Source organism: Pristiophorus japonicus, chromosome 5 (assembly GCF_044704955.1).
Source record: "Pristiophorus japonicus isolate sPriJap1 chromosome 5, sPriJap1.hap1, whole genome shotgun sequence".
Lineage (NCBI taxonomy): Eukaryota > Metazoa > Chordata > Chondrichthyes > Pristiophoridae > Pristiophorus > Pristiophorus japonicus.
In genome coordinates, this window is record NC_091981.1 from 111,918,572 (window position 1) to 111,946,284 (window position 27,713).

The 27,713-nt window shown below is 41.5% G+C and overlaps 1 protein-coding gene across 1 annotated transcript in view; it reads left to right on the forward strand.

Annotated features, from left to right (window-relative positions):
- The window catches only part of azi2 (5-azacytidine induced 2), a 138,071-nt gene extending 111,368 nt beyond the window's left edge, over positions 1-26,703 (forward strand). The window contains exons 7-8 of the mRNA XM_070880861.1: positions 11,958-12,082; positions 23,741-26,703. Of these exons, the coding sequence (XP_070736962.1) occupies positions 11,958-12,082; positions 23,741-24,144 (529 nt within the window). The 3' untranslated portion in view covers positions 24,145-26,703. The remainder of the gene's footprint in view (positions 1-11,957; positions 12,083-23,740) is intronic.
- Positions 26,704-27,713: the final 1,010 nt, after the last annotated feature.

The window sequence follows — 27,713 nt, forward strand, 5'->3', positions numbered from 1 at the left end:
CTGTTTTGATGGTAGAAGTTTGAAACTCTTCCGCAAACGGCAATAAATCTGAGATTGATAGATTTTTGTTAACCAAAGGTATTAAGGGATATGAGGCAAAGGCAGATATGTGGAGTTAGGTCACAGATCAGCCATGATCTCATTGAATGGCGGAACAGGCTCCAGGGGCTTAATGGCCTATACCTGTTCCTATATTGAGGCGTAGTCACTGTTGCAATGTAGGAAATGCAGCAGCTAATTTTTGCACAGCGAAGTCCTGCATACAGCAATGTGATAATGATCAGGTCATCTGTTTTCGTAATGTCGGTTGTGGGATAATTGTTGGCCAGGACACCAGGGAGAACTCCTGTGCTCTTCTTCGAAATAGTGCCATGGGATCTATTGTGGCACTATCCCATTTGTACGTGGAGATTGAACTTCACTTCTACAAAAAGGAAGACATCCCATAGGTAATCTTCTAAGTATAGCGGCAGACAAAAGCAAAAAAAATCAAGATGGCTCTACAACATGGGGCTGGAATTTTCTATAGCTTACTGCCCAGTTTCTGGGCGGTATTGGCCATTGTGGGCAGTAATAAGGTGAGCGGTAATTTCCTACCTGAGGTACGCCAGCGGTTTCGAGCTCCTGCTGGGGAGCGGACTGCCGGTGGCACTGTCCACAGATCGTCCTGGCGTGATTTTTGGCTGAGCGGTGACCCGTAGGCAAGTATGAAAAAAACATTTTTAAACGCCCACGAGGATCAGTGGAGCTGGGCGGTAGGTAAGTAGGTCTGCAAGAAAAAGGTAAGTGATTGGTTTTTTACTATTTATTTTCAAAATCTGTTGGGGTGATTTAATTTAAAAGTGTGTTGGAAATGTGTTTTGATTTTTTTTTGGTTACGTTTTTTGAAAAATTATTTTTATTCTTTTTCTTGTGCCTCGGGGTAAATTTTTATAGATTTTTAAATTCATCCCCCATTTTCTTTAGGCACTGTCCAATCTAGCCTAAATTGCACTTTTGCGCCAAGATTGGGGGTGCAAGGCCCATATTTTTCGCTGGGCGTATTTTTTGGGGGGAAGTTTTTGCCAGTGCTAAAACCGCTAAAGCTGGGAAGATTTTGGGCGGCAATTGGGCCCTGGCAGGCTTTGGGGAAATTTTGGCCCATGGTCTCTTTATTTTATGGGTTTTGTACTCTTTTCTGGATTCTTGACAATTGGAGTAAGAGCTAGGGATAGAGTGGAAGAGATCAAATTGAGAGGTTTTTAGAGCTTGTGAAAATTTTGCAAATGAGGAAAAAAAGTATTGTCACTTAAGTTGTAAATCCAAGAATCAATTTTATGGGGCTCCACTCTTTTTTTAAATTCGTTCCTGGGATGTGGGCGTCACTGGCAAGGCCAGCATTTATTGCCCATCCCTAATTGCCCTTGAAAAGGTGGTGGTGAGCCACCTTCTTGAACCGCTGCAGTCCTTGTGAAGGTACTCCCACAGTACTGTTAAGAAGGGTGTTCCAAGATTTTGACCCAGTGACAATGAAGGAATGGCGATATATTTCCAAAGCAGGATGATGTAACTTGGAGGGGAACGTGGAGGTGGTGATGTTCCCAGGCGCCTAGTCCTTGTCCTTCTAGGTGGTAGAGGTCACGGGTTTGGATGGTGCTGCCGAAGAAACCTTGGCGAGTTGCTACAGTGAATCTTGTAGATGGTACACACTGCAGCCATGTTGCGTTAGTGGTGGGGGAAGTGAATGTTTAAGGTGGTGGATGAGGTGCCAATCAAATGCGTTGCTTTGTCCTGGATTGTGTCAAACTTCTTGAGTGTTGTTGGAGCTGCACTCATCCAGGCAAGTGGAGAGTATTCCATCACACTCCTGACTTGTACCTTGTAGATGGTGGAAAGGCTTTGGGGTGTCGGGAGGGAAGACACTTGCCACAGAATACCCAGCCTCTGACCTGTTCTTGTAGCCACAGTATTTATGTGGCTGATCCAGTATTTAAGTTCCTGGTCAATGGTGACCCCCAGGATGTTGATGGTGGATTCAATGATGGTAATGCCATTGATTGTCAAGGGGCGGTGGTTACACTCTTGTTTGTTGGAGATAGTGATTGCCTGGCACTTGTGTGGCGCGAAGGTTACTTGCCACTTATCAACCCAAGCCTGAATGTCATCCAGGTCTTGCTGCAATTGGGCATGGACTGCTTCATTATCTGAGGACTTGCGAATGGAACTGAACACTGCAATCATCAGCGAACATCCCCACGTCTGACCTTATGATGGAGAGAAGGTTATTGATTAAGCAGCTGAAGATTGTTGGGCCTAGGACTCTGCCCTGAGGAAATCCTGCAGCGATGTCCTGGGACTGGGATGATTAACCTCCAACAACTACAATTATCTTCCTTTGTGTTAGGTATGACTCTAGCCAGTGGAGAGTTTTCCCTCTGATCCTAATGACTTCAATTTTACTCGGGCTCCTTGATGCCACACTCAGTCAAATCCTGCGTTGATGTCAAGGGCAGTCACTCTCACCTCACTTCTGGAATTCAACTCTTTTGTCCATATTTAGACCATGGCTGTAATGAGGTCTGGAGCCAAATGGCCCTGGCGGAACCCAAACTGAGTGCCGGTGAGCTGGTTATTGGTGAGTAAGTGCCACTTGGTATCACTGTCGATGAAACCTTCCATCACTTTACTGATGATTGTGAGTTTTCCACATTGCCTGGTAGATGCCAGTGTTGTAACTGTACTGGACCAACTTGGCTAGAGGTGTGGCTAGTTCTGGAGCGCAAGTCTTCAGCATGCCAACCGGGATGTTATTAGGGCCCATAGCTTTTACTGTTTCCAGTGCGCTCATCCATTTCTTGATATATATTATGCTATCAAGTAGTAGTTTGAGAACGGAAGCATAATAGTAATGTTACTTCACTCGTAATCCAGAGGCCTAGCCTAATAATCTCACCACGGCAGCTGGGGAATTTAGAATTCAATGAATTAAATAAATCTGTTATAAATGCATCAGCAGTAGTGGCCATTAAATTACCGAATTGTCGTAAAAACCCATCTGGTTCACGAATGCCCTTTAGGGAAGGAAATTTGCTATTCTTGCCTGGCCTATATTTGACTCCAAACCCACAGCAATGTGGTTAACTCTTAACTGCCCTCTGAAATGGCCTAGCAAGCCACTCGAGGGCAATTAGGGATGGGCAATAAATGCTGGCCTTATCAGCGATGCCTGCATCCCGTGAACACATTTTTTTTAAATCACGTGAAGTGAATCAAATTGGCTGAAGACTGGCTTAAGTGAGGGTGGGGATCTCCAGGAAGAGGCCGATATGAATCTTCCACATGGCACTTCTGGCCAAAGATGGTTGCAAACGCTTCAGCCTTGTCTTTTGCACTGGACGGGAGCCAGATTGCAGTCTGGCTTGGAGTTCTGTGCACCAAATTAAAAGCACTGCAAATTTTTCTACCAAAATAGGTTCATTGATTTTTGAAGGTTCTGCTAACATTCAGTATAATCCTCATTGTACCTTCAAATATTATGGAAATAGATCCCACACAGAATATCACTATTGGGATAGGCCACCTCTCTTATCGTGCCGCTAAATCATGAGAAACAGGTGCACAACTTTCTGGGTGGCCTTTCAGAATTAGCTTCTTAAAGGTATCTGTCACTTTTAAGTATTGGTTGAAAAGTTTGTGCTTTTTTGTTGGTTTTTATATATTGACTAATTTGCATTTTCATTGGAACATTACTTTTTATTGCTGCTCAAGCCTTTTTTGTTAGCATTACAAGACTTTTATTTATAACTCCTTCAACTGCAACAGTATTGCTCCAAGAAAAGTGGCTATAATATTGAAACCCTGGGTGTTCTACATGTAAACTACTAATATGTATTTGTATTGTGTGGTTTAGGTTTTAAGTATTAGATTTTCCTTAATGCAAAAATTATGGCATAATATTTAAAAAGGAAAAATTTGCATGGCTATGGGGAAAAAGTAGGGAAGTGGGAATAATTAGTAGCTCTTTCACAGAGCCAGCACAGGCATGATGGGCCGAATGGCCTCCTGTGCTGAATGATTCTGTACAAACCACTCCAACACTCTTCTACTTCAAGCCTAAAGTCTGCAATACCTATTTAAAACTGGTTAATAAAATCGTAATGCAAAAATTATGGCATAATATTTAAAACTTCAAGGAAAATCTAATACTTAAAACCTAAACCACACAATACAAATACATGTTAGTAGTTTACATTAAGAACACCCAGGGTTTCAATATTATAGCCACTTTTCTTGGAGCAATACTGTTGCAGTTGAAGGAGTTATAAATAAAAGTCTTGTAATGCTAACAAAAAAGGCTTGAACAGCAATAAAAAGTAATGTTCCAATGAAAATGCAGATTAGTCAATATATAAAAACCAACAAAAAAGCACAAACTTTTCAACCAATACTTAAAAGTGGCAGATACCTTTTTAAGAAGCTAATTTTAAGATTTAATTGAACAGTAACAGCCTGCATTTATCTCGTGCCTCATAGAAACATAGAAATTTACAGCGCAGAAGGAGGCCATTTCGGCCCGTGATACTTGGAGGAGGTTGAAGAAGAACTATTTAGACAGATGACTTGTACTCCACAAGCTTAATTTGCATTGAGACTTTGCTGTCATTGAATTAAGAGAAGCAAGATAATGACAGATCAGGAAAGCCATTTGGCCCATTTAGTTGATCCATTCAGAATAACTTTTATCCCTTCTTGAATAATTCCAGATTTTTCATTGCTGTTCTATCTCGAAGTCCATTCATGTATTGATAACTCTTTTGTGTGAAGAAGAACTTCTTGATATCTGTCCAATGTTTGCATTTCCTGGTTTGATCCACATCTCTTTATCTTACTCTCACTCTCACAATTGAAAGTAATTTTCTGAATTAAAGGCATGCAAAAGATGATTATCATATACTTGTGTAAGATCACCTCTCAAACCCCTCCTTTTATGGCTGAAAAACCTATTTCTCCACTTTTTCCTCATCATTCGGTGACAAGAACTGAATACAGTGCTCAAGGTGTGGTCTGACCAGCTTATCATACATTTTGAACATGCCTTTCTCTGACTTGTATTCTACTGTTATGGCTTAAGTTCAACATTCTATTGATTTTATTGATCGCTGCTCTGCATTGGTTGGATATGTTGAGTGGCAAGTCTAAGACTCTTGGGTCTATTTCCTAATCTGTATCTGTAGTTATTTCAACACTATTCATGTAGTAAGTGTGTTGCATGTTTTTCATTCAGTACTTTACATTTGTCTGCATTAAATTTCATCTGCCACTGTTCTGCCCACTGGTATTTTGTCCAGCTCATTCTGCAACTTCCTTTGATTCTACCACCACTCATAGTTTGGTATCACCTGCAAATTTGACTAATTTGCATTGAGTTTCTTGAGTCCAAATCATTGATGTAATTAGAAACATTAGGGGTCCCAACATTGATCCCCAAGGGACCCCACTTAGTACCCTCACCCACCTTGACCTAACTCTTCCAATGAATACCTGTTGTTGTCTGCCCATCAGCCAAATCTTTATTCACTCCCAAGGTTGACATTGAAGCCCCACAGATTTAAGTTTAACAAATAGCCCTTCATACAAGAAAGACTCTTTCTCAGCATGGTCCTTAAGCACTATGTCCACTAGAGTATTTGGGTACAGAATCAGCAGTTAAGGCAGCTGGCCCTTGTATCTGGCATTTAATACTTTTGAGAACTACTCTTGAGCAATGCAAACCCATACTATTGCCCCTGAAGTTACTGACCACTGTATCCCACTCCTCAAGTTTAAGTGTAGAACATTTTCTTCACTCATCTAGATGGCTGGGTAGGCAGAATAATCTAAGGGCTGTTTAGGCAAAAAGGAACTAATTCCTGAGACTGCATAACCAGATGTGTGTCTTCGTCAAGATCAATACCCAGGTTTGACCAAGAACATTGGGTTATGCCTTTAACACAGGTGAGTGCCACTTGTGTGGGCAATGATCCTATGTGATGAAAGACCCCTGCATCCTACACAGATACTATTAGCTGCAGAGGTGGCTGTTACGCAAGTGCAGTTGAACTTGCAACCATTATCGTCCACAATCAACAGAAGAGGAATGATCTTGAATATTTAAAAATTATTTCACAAAAACATGACTACAATGAGGAATTTTGTATTAAAAGACATTTTACAAAGTATCAGCCAATTAATTGAGACCAATTCATCCCAAGTAACTAATCATTAATGCCACTTGTTTATGCTGTATACTTTAAATCCTGCTTTTATTACATTCCACAATTCAATCAGTTTATAATTAGGTTATTGGTTTATGGTGACTGAATAAATGTAACTCCATTAAAAGAAATAGGATTTGGGGATTTGCATAATGTTTTGTTCTTTTTTTCTGATTCTGCAAACACAGCAAATTAGTGGTCTTACCCACTAGATTCACAGCCAACTGTTCTCTTGCACACCTCCTAACCCCCAACCCCAGCTCAAGAACAGGTCCGAGGCTGGGTATTTGTGGTGAGTATCCCACCTCCTGACTCCCCAAAGCCTTTCCACCATCTATAAGGCACAACTCAGGAGTATGATGGAATACTCTTCACCTGCCTGGATGAGTACAACTCCAACCACATTCAAGAAGCTGGACACCATCCAGGACAAAGCAGCCCGCTTGTTTGGCATCCCATCTACTACCTTCAACATTCACTCCTTCTACCACCGTCTGTACCATCTACAAGATTCACTGCAGCAACTTGCCAAGGCTTCTTTGGCAGCACTTTCCTAACCCTCGATCTCTACCACCTAGGACATGGGCAGCAGGTGCATGGGAACACCACCACCTCCAAGTTTCCCTCCAAGTTACACCATCCTGATTTGGAACTATATCGCTGTTCCTTCATCGTTGCTGAGTCAAAATCTTGGAACTCCCTCCCTAATAGCACTGTGGGAGTACCTTCACCACACGGACTGCGGCAGTTCAAGAAGGCGGCTCAACACCACCTTCTCGAGGGCAATTAGACATAGGCAATAAATGCTGGCCTTGCCAGTGAAGCCCACATCCCGAGAATGAATTTTTAAACAACTGTTGATTACTGTCTTGTCTTTGCCAGTACTGAGTCCTGTCCTCTGCTGCCACTTATTTTCGACACGAGAGGATTTTATGGAGACCAAGACAAAACTACACTGTTTCATCTCTTTCCTCACCCCACCTAATGCCTCAACCATCGGAATCTTAAACATGCCCTGACTCTGGGATCTCATGATATGGAAAGGGGCAAAACTGCAAATTAACCATTTTCTGGTTCACTTATCTGGTGAATTTGTGTTGAGAACTTGTAGATTGTATCATTACTGATGATACAATCAGCAATTATAGGTTTCCCCTCTAGGAGGAGCTCAAGTATAGACCTCATTTTAACACTTTTTCCATTTCACTTCTGTAGTGAAATCATTGTTGCAAAAAGTAATTGAAAGTATGATAGTTCATAAATGTTGTAATGGGATATTGAATCCTGTTTAGATAACATTGTTACTCCTTTGAAAAATGTTATTTTGCCTCTTACTGCTTTTGGTTTGTGACGGTCCAATGTTGTCTATTGTTTCAGGTACAGATCTCTCCTTTTAATCAAGCCAAAATGTACTTTAACTCTCAGCTATGCAAATAGAATTCCATTGAATGTGAATTTAAATTTGAACTATAATGTCAGAATTGCATTTTCAACGAAGTACTGCTTAACATTAAGTATATGTTCACTAAACTCGAACTCCAACCCTCTGAATCTTTGCCTTGCTATACTACTCCCTGCCTTCAAAAACCTCCTTAAGACTCCCCTCCTCAACTGTGCTTATTGCCTCCAACTAATTTTCTTTTTTGCAGCTCTAAGAAACTGAAACATTTTAATTAGACTCTCTTCTCCAATTTATACTACTGTTTTCACTGGCTTTAATTCACCTTTTTCACCTACAAATGGTACTAATTTGTACATTTCAACAAGATGTATCCCATTTCTAAAAGCACTTTATTAGGGTATGAATGGGTTTGTACACACAATTCCACAAACCACGAGTTACTGATCTTAGCTATCTCTCTTCTTAGGCAGTCCCTCGGAGTCGAGGATGACTTGCTTCCACATTAAAAATGAGTTCTCAGGTGACTGAAGAGTCCAATGTGGGACCTCCAGTCTCTGTCACAGGTGGGGCAGACAGTGTTTGAAGGAATGGGTGGGTGGGGTGCTTGGGTTGCCATGCGCTTCCACGCTTAGCTTCAGCTTGTTCCCAGCGAAGAGGCTCAAGATGTTCGTCACCTTCCCGGATGCTGTTCCTCCACTTTGAACGGTCTTGGGCCAGGGATTCCTAGGTGTTGATGGGGATGTTGCACTTAAGCGTTTCCTCTGCCCACCTGGGGCTCGCTTGCCATGTCAAAGCTCTGAGTAGATCACTTGTTTTGGGAGTCCCGTATCTGGCATGCGGATGATGTAACCGTCCAACGGAGCTGATCGAGCGTGGTCAATGCTTCGATGCCGGGGATGTTGGCCTGAGCGAGAACACTGACTTTGGTGTGCCTATCCTGCCAATGGATTTGCAGGATCTTGCGGAGGCAGCGTTGGCGGTACTTCTCCAGTGTTTTGAGGTGCCTGCTGTGCATAGTCCATGTCTCTGAAGCATATAGGAAAGGGTATCACTACTGCTCTGATGACCATGAGCTTGGTGCCATATTTGAGATCCTGGTCTTCAAACACTTGTCTTCCTCAGGCGACCGAAGACTGCACTGGCATACTGAAGGCAGTGTTGGACCTCATCGTCGACGTCTGCCCTTGTTGACAGTAGGTTCCTGAGGTATGGAACTAATTTGTACATTTCAACAAGATGCATCCCATTTCTAAAAGCACTTTATTAGGGTATGAATGGATTTGTACACGTAATTCCACAAACCATGAGTTACTGATCTTAGCTATGATATTCTGGAGATTTGCCAACCAAAAGCAAAAGAAAATTAGAAGTGGTTGGTGAGTGTTTTGGAGATGTTAAGAAAGGGAGCGTTTTATTTTATTTTTACCGTTCAACTTTGTGTTCACTGTTTTAACATATTCAATTAAGAGGGCTGTTTTTTGCCATTCTAAGTCCAAAAATATATATCTTCCTCCTTCTCTCATCAGTTGAGGGTATGTTTCAGAGATCTAGTGATGTAGTCTGTTTTTTCCTGTGTCAGTACTTAAGAGCCAGATTACTGAAACTTATTAAAAACCTTCCTTGGTAGAAAGCCTTCATCTACATTTTAGAACTTTATGCCTTGGGGATTGCATTTTAAAAATGGATTTTTGCTGTTGTCATTTTCAGCATGGTAGCTCAAAAATGACATACGATTTCACTTCAATAAGAGTTCTTTAGCAATTACTTATCTCCTTCCTTATGTGCCAGAAAGGTTCCTGTGGAATCCATTCACCCTGAGCCTGCTGATCCAAGAGATGGGAACCCTAGCTTGAAAGGGATAGTTTGTCACCAGGGTCAGCTGAAAAAGGAGTTGGTTGTACAGCTGCAGCGTCGAGAATCCGGGACCAAAGCCATTCTGGATTCCACGCTCTTCCGGACTTTCGATCGTCTTTCTGACGTCACCTATCCGGCATAACCCAAAGCCCAAGTTCGGGTATTTCCAGATTTCGGAATATCAGAAAGACTGGGGTGGGGGGAGGAGAGAGGGCCCCGCTGAGGTGGTGTTTGGGCAGGCTGGGCCCTGCCGAGGAGGTGTTCGGGAGGGCGGGACTCAGCAAGGAGGTGTTTGGGTGGGCGGGACCCACCAAGGAGTTGTTTGGGCGGGTGGGACCCACTAAGGAGGTGTTCGGGCAAGTGGGCCCTGCCGAGGTGTTCAGGTGGGCCGGTGAGGAGGTTTTCGGGCGGGCCGACGAGGAGGCCCCGAGGTAAGGGTAGCGTCGGCAGGTCCGGATTCCGGAACATTTTATGGATTCTGAACGACCCTACCACCCATCGTCCCGGAGTCCAGATTCTGGAACATTCAGGATTCCGGAGCATTTGAAGGACATGGTGATGCTGAGACCATGGTTCTAAATCTTAAGTTGAAGCCCTGTCGATTTTGACGAGTTGGGGCAGCAGCAATCAACCACTCGACCCTCCTGTGACCTGTAGACCGAATAAGCATCACCGCGAAAGGAGAGTTTGTCTTTGCATGCCACGATGGGGATAGACTTGTGGTGCTGTTGTTCTCTTGAACTACCTCTGAAAGTTTCAGTCTATTCAGCCTTTTGGAAATCCCTATACAAAGGTTTAGTCCTTTGTTCAGGATCTGAACTACCCTAGTGTTGTCTGCATCTAGCATTCATGTGGTATGATCCTGTGGGATAGGATCACCTAGATTTCAGGTTCTCTTTGTCTATCATTTCATAATTATGACTTTCATGACTCCATGCAGCAAACTTGTGGTTGCAATAGTGAAGCTTCCTGCTGATCCAGCAAAGGATGGAGTGGCTTCTAGATATCCTGGCACCCTTGTATCCCAATTGAAAGATGAAATCCCTGATTGAGGAAGTTAAGTTGTCAAACTTAAGGGCCGTGATCTACTAGCATTGTGGGAAACGTGAATAGCCCTCAGAAATGCAGGAATTAGTCTGTGGTTACGAGGTAGCAGTTGGTTGGGGGCGGCTGCGGGGGAGAAGAGTGGGGTGGGCGGGAAGAGGGTGGAGATGATTCATGACTGCCTACTTCAACTGCACTGGGCAGAGAGTGTGGCACATAACATTCTAGTGGCTTTTTTATAATGAGAAGGGGAGGAAGTAGATAGGAATCAGTAATCCAGCAGATCCAGCACGCTTGCAGGCAGGAGCTGACCACAGCCCCTTGACTGGCAGCTGGGCCTTACAGAAAGATTGAAAGGCCCATCAACCTTCAAAATGGTTGCAGTGCTATTGTTGCTGGTACTGGTTGGTGCCAAGGCTGGCACTGTGTGGGAGTACCAATGCTGGTTTGCAGCAGCAGTGGAACATGATCAGTACTAACTCATTCCAGAAAGTTGTGAAGGGTGCATACTGAAGAAGAAACTGAAATTCAATGCTTAGTTTTGTTTTAAATTTCTGGAAAGATTTCTTTGTTGAGTAAGTGATTTTATTCTGTAATTGCCAATTCTGACATGGTCTTGTCCGTGAGGCTGCAGTTTCCATTCTTCAATTTCTAACTCTTCCCTTCGTAGTTTGAGTATGTACTGATACAGCAATCCATTTTGTGTACCTAAAAATAAGCTTAGTCGTCATAAGTTTTTTGTGAGTAATTCAGGAATTACCTTTTTGAAAAGTGGCAAAATAAATGAAATCGTAGTACCTCCCTTATTCTTTTGAAAATGGAATCTGGCCCAAACATTAAGCTGTAACCACTGACTGACCATGTTTTGGTTGTACAACTGTATGAATGTTGTTCCTCACTTACTACTTCTTTCACTTCACATATCCTTTCTGTAAGAGAGATGCCTACTTAATCACTTTCCTCAAGTTGGTTCCTGAGCCACTGAAATTTATGTCTGGTAACCAAAAATAATTGATGGCCATGGATACCATGTTAAACACTGGGCTTTATAGCCTTGTATAAAAGATAGCAATTGGCTAAAATGAAATGTAAAGTTGTATTTAAGTTTTTTAAACTTTGAAGAGTATAAATGTGAAAACGACTATTATAGGAGAAGAACCTTGTTTTTTGTTCTAGAGAGGCAGAAAAGAGAATAGACCACATTTTTGACCAATACCCAATGACTATTTCCATTTTTTTTTAATCCTACGAGTCTAAAGTTTTCATCTTGAAATGGTTTATTCCTTAAAACAAATATTGTTCCTAAGGCTCTTTTCCCAGATACTCAATGAAACAGCTGTTTATTTTAACAGGTATTATTAATACATTATTTTGCTTTGTTGTTGTGATAAAGTAGATCGTGAAAGATGTTTTTATTATTTTAGAGAATTTGGTCTGAAAAAACCATACCAGGATCTGAAGAGAGAAATGTCTAACTTACATTTGGTGACAAAGACGCAAGCTGAGCTTCTGCGAAAACTGTTAGCCACACAGGGCTCAACAAAGAATGGTAAGTAATGTAGTGTGTGAAGGGGAAATGGTCTTGCCTTTAACCACTGATTCTATCAATGCCAACAAAAGAGCAGCTATCAAATATATCTTGTCAGCATCTCATGAAAAGTTGATAAGTCTATATACGTAAGCTATTGTCTGGCCTTCATGTGTATTAGTTCTGTTTATCTTGTGCTGATCAGCTTCACACACAAAGGTGTTGCTCATGCACAACAAATATGTTCTGTACTTTTTTTCTGTTCCCCTTGTGGCTTCTTCTCCACAGTTCAGAACACCACTAGATGAACTACCCTTTGCAAGCAATGCTGAAGTGTGACCCAAGACATTTTGTAGCAACCTTAATGTCCAATCTCTCAACTTGCAGGAAAAACTCTCAACCTGATTTTTTTTTAAACAAGTCTGCAAATTGAAAGATTGGTATAAAACTAATTGTTTTGAATTTTATTGCTCTGGTTAACCCTAAAGAGAGGCATGAATTTCCCCATTTCTCAGATCATGATTTTAATTTTGTTACAGCAATTTTACTGAAATCTGTGCTGCTGTTTTTTTTACCACAGTATAAATGATAATAGACTGTTGTCTGTTCTACTTCTAGTAGTGAAGCAGATGAGAGCGGTTCTGCTTTTATTTAGCGAAATGTCGTTTTTCTTTTTCAAAAGGTCAATTCATTCAGATAACACTAGAATAAAGGTTCCATATTTCTCTAGTTTGTCTTTCATATCCCTGAGAAAATGACTTTGCGCATGATATAATAGTAATTGGAACTATACTTTTTGAATTATCAAGATATTTCAATGTTTCAAAAGATTAGTATTTCCAGGCTGGGCTTTTTTTTCTCTCCACCATTGTCCAGCTGGATGGGACTGCACTCGTCTGGTTCCATTTTTATCTATCTAATTGTAGCCAGAGAATCACCTGCAGTGGCTTTCCATCCCACCCCACATCATTATCCCTGGTGTCCCCCAAGGATCTATCCTTGGCCCCCCCCCCCTATTTCTCATCTACATGTTGCCCCTTGGCGACATCATCCGAAAACACAGTGCCGGTTTCCACATGTACGCTGATGACGCCCAGCTCTACCTCACTACCACGGTCTCTAAATTGTCAGACTGCTTGTCCGACATCCAGTTCTGGATGAGCAGAAATTTTCTCCAATTAAATATTGGAAAGACCAAAGCTCTTGTTTTCGGTCGCCGCCACAAACTCCGTTCCCTAGCCACTGACTCCCTCCCTCTCCCCAACTTCTGTCTGAGGCTGAACCACACTGTTCGTAACCTTGGTGTCATATTTGACCCTGAAATGACCTTTCGACCACATATCTGAAGCATAACAAAGACCGCCTATTTCTACCTCCGTTACATCGCCCATCTCCACCCTTGCCTCAGCTCATCTGCTGAGCCCTCATCCATGCCTTTGTTACCTACAGACCTGACTATTCCAATGCACTCCTGGCTGGCCTCCCACATTCTACCCTACGTAAACTAGAGGTGATCCAAAATTCGGCTGCCCGTATCCTGACTCTCTCCCAAGTCCTGCTCACCTATCACCTCTCTGCTCGCTGACCTGGTTAAGCAATGCTTCAATTTCAAAATTCTCATCCTTGCTTTCAGATCCCTCCATGGCCTCATCCCTCCCTATCTCTGTAATCTCCTCCAGCTCCGCCTCCCCTCTCTCTTTCCCCCCCCCCCCCCCCCCCCCGAGATGTCTGCACTCCTCTAATTCTGCCCTCTTGAGCATCCCTGATTATAATCACTCAACCATTGGTGGCCATGCCTTCAGTTGCCTAGACCCTAAACTCTGGAATTCTCTGCCTAAGCCTCTCTGCCTCTCTACCTCTCTTTCCTCCTTCAAGACGCTCCTTAAAACCTACCTCTTAGCAAGCTTTTGGCCATCTCCCCATATTTCTTCTTTTGTGACTCGGTGTCAAATTTTTTGTCTCATAACACTCCTGTGGGTCGTTTCACTGCATCAAAGGTGCTATACAAGTACAAGTTGTTGTGAAGTGAGTCCTAGATTTCCACTACCCTTTGTGTGGCAATGGCCTAGCTCTAATTTTAAGACATTGCCTTCTTGTTCTGAATTTCCCCCTCCAGAGAAACTAATTTATCTATATCTACCCTATCGAATCCCATAATTATTTTAGACATCTCGATTAGATCACCCCTCAACCTACTAAACCCAAGGGAATACAAACCAAGTTTATGCAACCAGTCCCCAATGTAACCCTTTAAGCCCCAGTGTCATTCTGATTTTTACCAAACATAGATACAGCGGGCGTGTTGGTATTAACACGATTTGCATGCTATGAGAAGTGGCCGAAAAAACTGCATCTTTGCTCTGGGGAGTGGGGGGAAGACACAGAATACAGTGCATTTTTTGAGAAACAGGGAGACTACAAAAGACAGTTAGTGCTGCAAGAGGGTTGAACAGTGCATCCTGTAGCATCTCTTTCATGATCGGTCAGGTGATGCCTCACCTCCGAGGCAAAGTGTCTGGAGACTGCAAGGTCTTAATCCACCAAAGATTTCATGTGATGTCATAAACAGTTGGATGTCATCCAAACCCTTTTATGGGATGGCTATTTTATGACTCCTGGCCCTGGTATGTTATTTAGTATACTATGTAATATGATGAGTCTGATCCACCGCTGCGCAAAATAGGCATGTAGTGGCATTTTTCTAATTGACTTCAGTGGAAATGGAAAATGGTTAGCACTCGTGATAAGCGTGGACGGTGTAAGTGGTGAGGGCTATATTTATGCTGCTCTCAAGTTTGCGTAGAGTCCAATTTATGGTGAATAACAGCCAATGTTTACAATAGTCTTACAGCTATTTGGTATAAAAATGTTAATTTAAGCTAGAACACGGGAATGCAACTCTATAGAGTGATGGAAAAACCTAACATCAATCTGCCACAATTTTATTTTACCTCCAATTAATTTTCAATAAAGATTGTTTTTATTGGAGCTGTGTGGTTTTCTTGTAGATAAAAGGGTTCTTTTTCTTTACAGGGCTTAACTTCAAGGTCAAACGGTCACTTTCACCTGTTAGCTTCACACCCATTCAACCCAATTTTACAGCAGCCTGAAATATGTTGATCAGAATTGTTCATTTTAAAGAGTATACTAGTAATGCTAGTTTTAAAGATAATCTTTAATATTGAATTTTTTTAAATTTGTTTAGCCTCGGTGTATAAATTAACTCATGATCAGATTCATGGAGTGAACACTTTGGACACGACCTTGGATTTCCTGCATATTTGCGCCCAGAGGCGCATGCAGTCAGGGCGCAATGTCGCAGCCTAAAAGATTGCAGAATTTTAGATGCGAGTAACACATGTATCTCCAATACGTCCAAATTTCCTCAATCTTTTATGATTGTCGATCAATCTCTCCGCCAAATGCATCTCCGCTTGCAAAACTGACTCTGCCCCCAAATTTCCATTGCAAGTTTTCTGCAATTGCGCTTATTTAGATGGTCTCTTCATATTACAGCCAGATTTTCAGACACATAGATACCTGAAGCAGCCACAAATCAGCTGACCCAGGAAGTGTTGAAGCTAATCTAAGCTTTTGTTACTGCAGAAATTCATTGAACACTTTAGTTTAGAAATAAAATGAGCTCTTTTGCTAGCTCTACTCCTGCTTCATATTATAATGGAGGAGTACAAACAGGAGTAAGAGAACCAAAAACAGGAGGCCTGAAGACAGCACCCCTTATGCAAGCACCCGGCCCAGAGAGTGCATAGGCCTCGGCTGACATTCCAGGAGCGGAGATGACTGGTGCGACAGCTGCACTTTACAAAGGAGACCATCAGCCGACTGTGTGACTTGATCCGATATCCCTTAAAGCCTCAGTCCACATGCTGCAGAGCCTTAACTAGAATTGAAGGTGACCACGACCCTCAAATATTCTGAGTCTGCATCTTTCCAGGCATCTACGGAGGACCTATGCAGGATTAGTCTGGGGTAGCCAAGACATTCGGCAGCTAATTGATGCCTTGTTCTGTAGGGCTGGGGTGTTCATTAGATTTTGGAATGTCCACATGGAGCAAATGCAGAGGGCATTAAATTCCTACAGGATTGCTGGCTTCCCCCGGAGTGCTAGCTGCAATCAATGGAATGCCGTGACACTGAAGGCTTCCCTTCAGAACGCGCAAAGCTACATGAACAGAAGGGCCACCACTCCCTCAATGAGCAGGTGGTCTGTGACGCCCAGCTGCACATCTTGCACATGGGTTCCTGTCACTTGAGACCATTGTGCATCAGTTACCACACACTTGCTCGGAGATGGGGGCCCAGTGGAAGGATGAATAATCATGACTAGGCTTGTACCCTGCTACCATGGCTAACGCCTTTGTGGCGCAGGCTTTTACTCAATTAGCATTTTGCAGAGGCCGCATAGGAACATTAGGATCAGGAGTAGGCCGTTCAGCTCCTCGGGGTTTTAAGATTATGTCCCCTTGATCTTGATTTCCCCTGGAGTGGAGGGTAGCCAATGTAACCCCACTTTTTAAAAAAGGAGGGAGAGAGAAAACAGGGAATTATAGACCGGTCAGCCTGACATCGGTAGTGGGTAAAATGATGGAATCAATTATTAAGGATGTCATAGCAGTGCATTTGGAAAGAGGTGACATGATAGGTCCAAGTCAGCATGGATTTGTGAAAGGGAAATCATGCTTGACAAATCTTCTGGAATTTTTTGAGGATGTTTCCAGTAGAGTGGATAAGGGAGAACCAGTTGATGTGGTATATTTGGACTTTCAGAAGGCGTTCGACAAGGTCCCACACAAGAGATTGATGTGCAAAGTTAGAGCACATGGGATTGGGGGTAGTGTACTGACATGGATTGAGAACTGGTTGTCAGACAGGAAGCAAAGAGTAGGAGTAAATGGGTACTTTTCAGAATGGCAGGCAGTGACTAGTGGGGTACCGCAAGGTTCTGTGCTGGGGCCCCAGCTGTTTACACTGTACATTAATGATTTAGATGAGGGGATTAAATGTAGTATCTCCAAATTTGCGGATGACACTAAGTTGGGTGGCAGTGTGAGCTGCGAGGAGGATGCTGTGAGGCTGCAGAGCGACTTGGATAGGTTAGGTGAGTGGGCAAATGCATGGCAGATGAAGTATAATGTGGATAAATGTGAGGTTATCCACTTTGGTGGTAAAAACAGAGAGACAGACTATTATCTGAATGGTGACAGATTAGGAAAAGGGGAGGTGCAAAGAGACCTGGGTGTCATGGTACATCAGTCATTGAAGGTTGGCATGCAGGTGCAGCAGGCGGTTAAGAAAGCAAATGGCATGTTGGCCTTCATAGCAAGGGGATTTGAGTACAGGGGCAGGGAGGTGTTGCTACAGTTGTACAGGGCATTGGTGAGGCCACACCTGGAGTATTGTGTACAGTTTTGGTCTCCTAACCTGAGGAAGGACATTCTTGCTATTGAGGGAGTGCAGCGAAGGTTCACCAGACTGATTCCCGGGATGGCGGGACTGACCTATCAAGAAAGACTGGATCAACTGGGCTTGTATTCACTGGAGTTCAGAAGAATGAGAGGGGACCTCATAGAAACATATAAAATTCTGACTGGGTTAGACAGGTTAGATGCAGGAAGAATGTTCCCAATGTTGGGGAAGTCCAGAACCAGGGGTCACAGTCTAAGGATAAGGGGTAAGCCATTTAGGACCGAGATGCGGAGGAACTTCTTCACCCAGAGAGTGGTGAACCTGTGGAATTCTCTACCACAGAAAGTTGTTGAGGCCAATTCACTAAATATATTCAAAAAGGAGTTAGATGAGGTCCTTACTGCTAGGGGGATCAAGGGGTATGGCGAGAAAGCAGGAATGGGGTACTGAAGTTGAATGTTCAGCCATGAACTCATTGAATGGCGGTGCAGGCTAGAAGGGCCGAATGGCCTACTCCTGCACCTATTTTCTATGTTTTCTATGTTTACTAGAGGAAATAGTTTCTCCATTTTAAACACCTTGATCAGATCAATGGAATACAAGCCAAATGTATGCAACCTATCCTCATAATTTAACCCTTTCCGTCACAATATCATTCTGACATAGCTCCCTAACTTCAAAAAATGTTTTATTACAAAATATTTCACAAAATTGTTTTAAATAAGTACAAATATTGACTGAATGAATTAAACTATACTTAGAAATGTAACTAAAAATAACTAGGCCCTGAGAAATCTATTTTAATTACCAACAGTGTTTTATTGCAATGTTAAACTCTCTTTAGAAATTTAAAAGGACTATTTACAAGAATATACATTTGATCAACAATAATAAACTTTACAAACCATTGGAAACTTGAGTTCAACCAATCTAAACTTTAGAAATTCATCAACTTTTGCTCCATGTGGACATTCCAAAATCTAATTAACACCCCAGCCCTACAGAACAAGGCATCAATTAGCTGCCGAATGTCTTGGCTACCCCAGACTAATCCTGCATAGGTCCTCCGTAGATGCCTGGAAAGGTGCAGACTCAGAATAACTTTTGAAAACTTTGAAAAATGTTAAAGATTTAACTCTTTGGAATAAAAAATTATTAATTAGCATCAATAACACGTCAAAATCAACAAATGGGACATGATGGTGACTGTCCCATTGTTTCAGCTTCCCCTCTTCCTGACAAAGGAAGAAAAAGAGTAGGTAGTAGAGATGGGCTTAAAATTCCCACTACTTCCTCAAGGCACCCTGCTTGGTCTCGGCGCCGAGACAAGCCCTTCGGTCAGCTGCTCCCCTGCGCAGACCGTCTCCCAGTCAACTCCGGACCGGAAAAGTGGGATGTGGTGGAAAGATGCTGAGCTGATGGGTCATGGGTCTGTGATCAGTCCATGATGATGGCCGTGAGCACCTGGGCCAGGGATGCTGCTGCCTGCATCCCAGGAGCGTGATCCAGAGCTGCCTTGTGCAGTCCTCATTGTTTCTGTTCGTTACGTTTGAATCACTCTGGACAATTACGCAGACACGGCCATTTTATGTTTGGGCATATTCGAATGAGATTGACTGGGAATTTGAGTGCAACTTGACATCTGCAGAATGGACGCATTTTTGGGTCTATTTTTCCAGTTGTGCACACTTGCACTTCTTTAACATCATCTGACTCTGCCCCGGCTCAGCTCATCCGCCGCTAAATCCCCCACCTATGCCTTTGTTACCTCCATATTTGACTATTCCAATACTTTCCTGGCCGACCTCCCATCTTCCACCCTACGTAAACATCAGCTCATCCAAAACTCTGTCGGCCGTATTCTAACTTGCTTCAAGTCCCGTTCACTCATCACCCCTGACCTGCACTGGCAACTGGTCCAGCAACACCTCAGTTTTAAAATTCTCATTCTTGTTTTCAAATCCCTTTATGGCCTTGCCGCTCCCTGTAACCTGCTCCAGCCCTACAACTCTCTGCGATCTCGCTGTTCCTTCAATTCTGGCCCATTATGCATCCCTGATTTGAATCGCTCCACTGTCACCGGCCATGCCTTCAACTGCGTAGGTCCTAAGCTATGGAGTTCTTTCCCAAAACCTCTTCGCCTCTCTACTTAGGATATACGGCGCAGAAACAGGCAATTCTGCCCAACCAGTCCATGCTGGCGTTTATGCTCCACTTGAACCTCCTCTCGTCTTTCCTCATCTAACTCTTATCGGCATAACCCTCTATTCTCTTCGCCTTTATATGTTTATCGAGCCTTCCCTTCAAATACTATTCACTTCAACCATTCCCTGTGGTAGCAAGTTCCACATTCTCACCACTCTCACCACCCTAACCCTAACCCTAACCCTAACCCTAAAGAAGTTTCTAATAAATTCCCTATTTGATTTCTTGGTGACTATCTTATGGCCTTTAGTTTTGCTCTTCCCCACAAGTCGAAACAAACTCTCTGTGTACACTTTTATCAAAACCTTTCATGATTTTAAAGACCTCTATTAGGTCACTCCTCAGCCTTCTCTTTTCAGGATAAAAAAGACCCAGTCTGTTCATCTTTTCCTGATGGGTATAACCTCGCATTTCTGTTATCATCCTTGTCAATCTTTTTTGCACCCTCTCCAGTGCCTCTATATCCTGTTTATAATATGGCGACCAGAATTGCACATAGTACTCCCAAGTGTGGTCTAACCAAGGTTCGATACAAGTTTAGCAGAACTTCTCTACTTTTCAACTCTATATCTCTAGAAATAAACATTAATCCTTGGTTTGATTTTTATGGCCTTATTAACCAACGTCATTATTTTTAGTGATTTATGTATTTGTATTCTGAGATCCTTTTGCTCTTCTACCCCATTTAGATTCTTATCTTCTAAGTAATATATGACCTCCTTATTTTTCTTACCAAAATGTAATATCTCTCATTTATCTGTGTCTACATTTATCTACATCCCTCTCCTCCTTTAAGACACTCTTTAAAACCTACCTCTTTGGCCAAGCTTTTCTAATACCTCCTTATGTGGCTCAGTGTCAAATTTTGTTCGATAATGCTCCTGTGAAGTCCCTTGAGATGTTTTATTAGGTTAAATGCACTATATAAATGTAAGTTGTTGTTGATCGCAGCATGTTTCTTTGTTGCTAAGTTCTACATCAAATCTATATTACTTGAAGCTGTTCCTCATCTAGCCTACTCATCATTAACTTTAGTTGACTGTGATGCCTGATATTAAAATGTGAATTCATTAATGTACTGTTGCATTGCCTACTAATGTTGCACAGTTTCTAAGCTACACAGTAGGGCAAGTCATGATCTAAGTTGCTGTATTTGTTCTTTTATATAAATGATGTTTATTTCTTCTTGTAAAATCATAGAAATATATGGCACAGAAGGAGGTCATTCAGTCAGTTGTGTCTGGGCTGACCAAAAAAGCTATCCAGCCTAATCCCACTTTCCAGCTCTTGGTCCGTAGTTACGGCACTTCAAGTCCATATCCAGGTACTTCTTAAATGCGATGAGGGTCCCTGCCTCTACCATCCTTTCAGGTAGTGAGTTGCAGACCCTCACCACCCTTTAGGTGAAAAAAGTGCTCTTCTACTCCCCTCTCATCCTTCTACCAATTACTTTAAATCTATGCCCCCTGGTTATTGAGCTCGCTGCTAAGGGAAATAAATCCTTCCTATTCACTCTATCTATTCCCCTCAATTAAGTCTCCTCTCAGTCTCCTTAGTTCCAAAGAAAACAACCCCAGCCTATCCTATCTTTCTTCATTGCTATAATTCTTTAGTACTAGTAACATCCTCATAAATCTCCGCTGTGCCCTCTCTAGTGCAATCACATCTTTCCTGTAAAGTGGTGACCAGAACTGCATGCAGTACTCCAGCTGTGGCCTAACGAATGTTTTATACAATTCAAGCATAACCCCACCTCTGCTTTTGTATTCTATGCCTCGGCTAATAAAGGAAAGTATCTCATATGCTGCCTTAACCGTCTTATCTACCTGTCCTGCTACCTTCAGGGATCTGAGGACATGCACTCCAAGGTCTCTCTGTTCCTTTATACTTCTCAGTATCCTACCATTTAATGTGTATTCACTTGCCTTGTTAGCACTCCCCAAATGCATTACCTCTCTGGATTGAATTCCATTTGCCACTTACTTGAACACCTGACTATTCCATTGATATCTTCCTGCAGTCTACAGCTTTCTTCCTCACTATTAACCACACAGCCGATTTTTGTATTATCTGCAAACTTCTTAATTATGCCCCTACATTGAAATCTAAATCATTTTTATATATATTTATATATTATATAATATTTTATATATCACAAGAAGCAAGTACTGAGGAACTCCACTGGAAATCTTCCAGTCACAAAACCCTGTCGACCATTACCCTTTGCTTCCTGCCACTCAGCCAATTTTGGATCCAACTTGCCACTTTTCCTTGAATGTCATGGGCTTTTACTTTTCTGACCAGTCTGGCATGACCTTATCTAAAGCCTTGCTAAAATTCATGCAGACGATGTCAAATATGCTGCCCTCATTGACCCTCCTTGTTATCTCTTCAAAAAATTCAATCTAGTTAGTCAGATACGACCTTCCCTTAACACATCCATGCTGACTATCCTTGACTAATCTGTGCCTTTCTAAATGACGATTAATACTATCCCTCAGAATTCTTTCCAATAATTTGCCCACCACAGAAGTTAGGCTGACTGGACTGTAATTACTCGGTCTATCCCTTTCTCCCTTTTTAAACAACAGTACAATATTAGCAGTCCTCCAGTCCTCCGGCACCACACCTGTAGCCAGAGAGGATTGGAAAATGATGGTAAGAACCTCCGCTATTTCCTTCCTTGCTTCTCTTTACAGCCTGGGATACATTTCATCCAGGCCTGGTGATTTATCTGCTTTCAAAGAGGCTAAACTCCTTAATATGTCCTCCCTCACTATGTTTATCTAATATAATATTTCACTTTCTTCCTCCTTAATCTGCATCGACCCTCCCTTTTGTGAAAACAGATGCAAAATATTCATTAACAACCATACCCACATCTTCCACCTCAACACACAGATAACCCTTTTGGTCTCTAATAGGCCCTACTCTTTCTTTAGTTATCTTCTTGCTCTTTACGTATTTATAAAACATCTTTGGGTTTTCCTTGATTTTACTTGCCAATATTTTTTCATGCCCTCTCTTTGCTTTCCTCATTTCCTTTTTAATTTTACCCCTGCACTTTCTATACTTTCGGCTTTCTGCAGTATTTAGCTCTCAGTATCTGACATAAGCTTCCTTTTTTGCCTTATGCTACTCTGTCTACCCCATGACATCCAGGGGGCTCTAGATGTGAGAGTCCCACCCTTTTTCTTTGGGAGAACTTATTTGCTCTGAACCCTCACTGTCTCCTCCTTGAATGCCTCCCACTGCTCTGACACTGATTTACCTTCAAGTAGCTGTTTCTGATTCACTTTTGCTTTTTGGAAGGAGCACTTCAAACTCCAAGTCAGAAAGAGTATCGGGTTTAGGTTGGGATTATTCTAAGGAATGCCCTTAAGAGATTGTGCTGGAGGGTCCACGTTCCATTTTGGCTCACAAGCTGGGCAGAAGATGTTAAGAGTCCTTCATGCCAAAACTCATCTAGGTACACTCACTAAGCCCAGGGTTCAGTAGTTACTCCAAAATGTTGCACCCTAATTTTGCAAGGTTTAGCTGTGATGGCCTTGTTTTAAAAAAAAAATACAAGCCCTGTCCAGCATGTCAGTAATGCCCTTGGACACACTCCAACTGAGTTGCTGTCTCCTCTGATGTGGTACTCAGCAAAAGCCCTTTTATACATGGGAAATGCTTGATTGAGGTAGTTCCTGCATCAAGTCAAAATCTCAAAGGGACACTGTCACCAATGGTTTTCCACCTGTTTGCTAGACTATTCACCTGTGCAAGGAGCCTGAGCTACTCTGGAAAAAAGTTAGTATGGCCATATCCATGGCAAGTTATCAGACATATTGTATCCCACCAAGTAATGCTACTGGTGTTAGAAATTGTATGCAACTTTCCTGTTATTTGATGAGATTATGTTTTTCCTTTTGTATAACTATAATCAGGAAGTCTGTTTATATCTCTTTCTGACAAGTAATCAACCTTAAACTCGTGGGAATGGGGATGGAATTACAAAACACAATTGTAATTTACTTTTTATTTTTCTCTGGTTTATGCATTCAGTTCAGAGCCTAGATGACTTGGTAATTGACTGTGGAAAACTGGAGCTCAATTCGTCTGGGGCAGTTTATCGAGCACCACGTACCTCTTCAAAGGATATTGATGTGAAAATTTCCCATTTTACTACACCTCACCATTTTCAGCAGGATACAGTCACCTTATGCGACCAAGAGTTCCTTGCACCATGGACAAATTCACGACCCACTCCTCTTGGCAGTGCTGCTTTGGAGGAAAATGGTTCTTGTGGAAAGGGCTCATTTGATGATAACTCATGGGTTTTTCCGAGCCCACCATTAGGCAACCCAAGCAATGCAGCATTCTGGAAAACTGGAAATAGCTCTGTCTCTTCAGCTATGAAAATTCCTGTTGTGAATATACGTGATCAAGACTTTCAGTTCAGGAGCTGAGCTGTATAATTGTGAACTTTGTTAAGCAGGAGCTTGTTTGTACAATATGTTAGAAAAGCAAACTTAGTTTGAAGCGAATTGTTGACCAGGCGATAGTATGTGTTGATGCTTCTATAATCAGTATCTCAATTCAGAAAATAAACCTTTTCTAAAATTGCTGATAATCTTTACAGAATGCATCAAGGCTCAGAAATATTGCACAGTGACTTTATTTTCTTCCAGCTAATAGTCCATCTTTATATAAAACAAAAATGTTATAGAAATGAGCTTTCTGTAAGCTGTGATCTTCTTCACTTGGGCACAACTGTGAATTTGGGAAATGATGCTGAAATTTTCAATCTTGGCCGCTTGCAAGAAAGTCCTGGCACTGGAAAATCTATAATCTGTGATAAATTCAAATCTGTTCTTCACATTTGCTAAATTCTATTCAACAGCCTAAAAATCGAACCTATAATTTCTGTTTAAAAAGTAAGTTTGTTTTATTGTGTGGAGAAAGAAATATTGCTCATCCTTGCACTGATATTATATCTTCTAGTTATTTTTGATTCCTCTAAAAGTGCCTCCATATTTAATGGAATATACTATTTTTTTCCAGAACCTTCTCTTGACCCACTGCCATTCCTGCCCAAAACAAAACTGCAAATAGTTGCTTTAAGAAATATATAAATACTGAGATTTTTCAAACAAAATTTTACAATAGTGTATTTTCAGTGTGTGCAGAAACAATGTAATATTGCCATGTAGCCTGTTGTGTTTGTCAGTGCAGTCTAGCAATGGATGGTCTGCTGTAGATAAAAACAAAAAATGCTGGAAATACTCAGCAGATGAGGCACCATCTGGGGAGAGAGAAACAGTTAACGTTGAAGACCTTTCATCAGAACTGGAAAAAGTTCGAGATGTAACCAGTTTTAAGCAAGTACAGAGGCAGGAAAAAGTGTGGGGGGGAGGAGGGAGGACAGAACAAATGGGTGATAGGGTTGAAGGCAGGAGAGAATAAATGACAAAAGGGATGATGGCCTTGCAAGGAATGATGGCCTTGCCAGCGACACCCACATCCCAGGAACGAATGGGGGAAAAAAGTGAAAGGAAATGGTAATGGGACAAATAAAGAATAAAAAGATGGGCCTAGAGGAGGTGTAAATGGGAATATCAGAATCAGCAGCAACAGCTGCCATCTGAAAAAATGGTGTCCGAGGTTATGATCTGTTATTGTTGAACTCAATGTTGCGTCCAGAAGGCTGTAAAGTGCCAAATAGAAATATGAGGTGGAGTTCCTTGAGCTTACATTGAGCTTCATTGGAACAGTGTAGGAGGCCAAGGACAGAGAGGGATTGGGGCCTCCCAGACTCAACATTGAGTGGAACAACTTTAGATCATAACCTCGGCCCCATTTTTTTCAGGCGACAGTTGTTCCTGATGATTCTTATATTCCCATTTACACCTCTTCTAGACCCATTTGTTTTTTTCTTCGCTTGTCCCATTACCATTTCCTTTTGCTTTGCACCATCATCCCTTTTGTCATTTAATCTCTCCTGCCTTCCACTCTACCACAGAGCTTCCCATTTGTTCTTTCTTCCCCTTTCCCTGTCTCTGCACTTGCTTTAAACCTGTTAAATCTCTAACTTTTTTCATTTCTGACAGAAGGTCATCGACCTGAAACGTTAAATTTGTTTCTCTCTCCACAGATGCTGCCTGCTCTGCTGAGTATTTCATAATTTCTGCTTTTATTTCAGATTTCCAGCATCTTCAATATTTTGTTTTTGTCTGCTGTAGAACTGTTAAAAGGCTTCATTCTAATTGATGTTCAGCTATCAAGCTGAAATTCATTAATACTTACCAACACAAAAATACAATTAGTCCATTTAAAGATTTTTTTTTCAGATATTGAAATCGAAAATTTGGATAATTCTGTTTAATGGAATGGAACAATTGGATTTGCATTCCATTATTGGTTGGCTTTCATTCTCTGACTTTCTCCAGGTAGTGTGTTGACTACCTTGGCTGAGTTACCAGAGCACAGAGTGAAGATATGATGCCATAGGAAAAGAGGGAAAATTGGCTGGGGATCCATCTTAGATTGCACTTAGAACCTCATAGCAGTATTGGCTGAAGGGAAGAAAAATTTGTGGTTGCCTACTGGAAGCCAAGGTGAACAGCATGGGAGGTAAGCAAGAAGAACTAAGCGAAATAAAATGCACTAAAATGGAAACATTTAAAGATAATTTTTCTGTGCTACTGGAAATCTGCATTTAAGGAAACAGAATATTAGAGTTCCATATTGTACTGATTTTCAGTCAGAAGCACCAACAGCACTGTTAAATATCAATGATGTCCAATTTCAGCAATTTATAACTAGTTAAAATACAAAGTGAAGCTTAAAAAAATAGATTTTCAATTATGGTCCAAAATGTTCCTTTGTACATGTCTCAAATAATGTTCTGGACAATAATGGATAATATAGCCCTTGCAGATCACTATTAATACACATATTGTAGTCATTAATTTTTGGATTGTGGAGCAGTTATATATGTGATGCAATATATTGATTGAATAAATTAATGATGACTAACTATTCTCAAAGATGCAATGATTATTATTTACTGAGGAAGAGTTTCTCCTGTTTTACTTGCTTATAATATTTATTGTGTAAATGGCATTAATATGATAATGAAGGATGGATCAACAAAAATATTTTTACATCAAAGAATTTGTCAAGACAGAATATAGACTAGTGCTAGTGGTGCACTTTTTTCAGCTTTTGATTTACTTACTTTTTGGTGCACTTTTTTCCTCACTTTGTTTTCGCCAATTTTCAAATCTCCCCAATCTGTTGTGAATGTAATATTCTCAAACCTTAGGTTGCTGATGGTCATACAGTTACAATTGTGTATTTATTTTTGATGGGGAGAAAAAGAACAATCCAATAATGCACTATTTTAGTAATGCCTTTTAATATGGTCTCAAATCCAACCAGCAGGGGTAGTTGAACTGAATTGGATCATAAACCATGCTGCACAGAGGCTTGTACCGTACTTCAGGCCTGATGTCACACAGATGGTTCAGTCTTTGGTAAATATTTGTATAAAAATCATGTATCTAGTAATTATCACGTACATCTGCGACTTTACAAAGCAAAAAGAAATTAGTGTGTAACACCCATAATCCCGAGCAATGTTTGCAAAGTGCCTGTATTTAAGGAACCTGTTGAAAATAATTACTTAAGGGAAAATAAGCTTTACGTATTTCTCATCTTGACCACAATGTTGCATGACACGAGGCCACAGTTATTACCAAGTTTTAAATGTATTGTGACAACAACTGTTTGATAAAGTTTAGCATTTTCACTGCTGTAAACCCACATTGTCTTTATACAATAGCAAAATATTGCAGGTGCTGGAATCTTAAATAAAAACAGAAAATGTGGGAAATACTCAGCCAGTCAGGCAGCATCTGTGGAGAGAGAAACAGAGTTAACGTTTCAGGTCTGTGACCCTTCACCAGAACTGGAAAACGTTAGAGATGTAACAGATTTTAGTCAGGTGCAGAGGTAGGGAAAGTGGAGAGGAGCG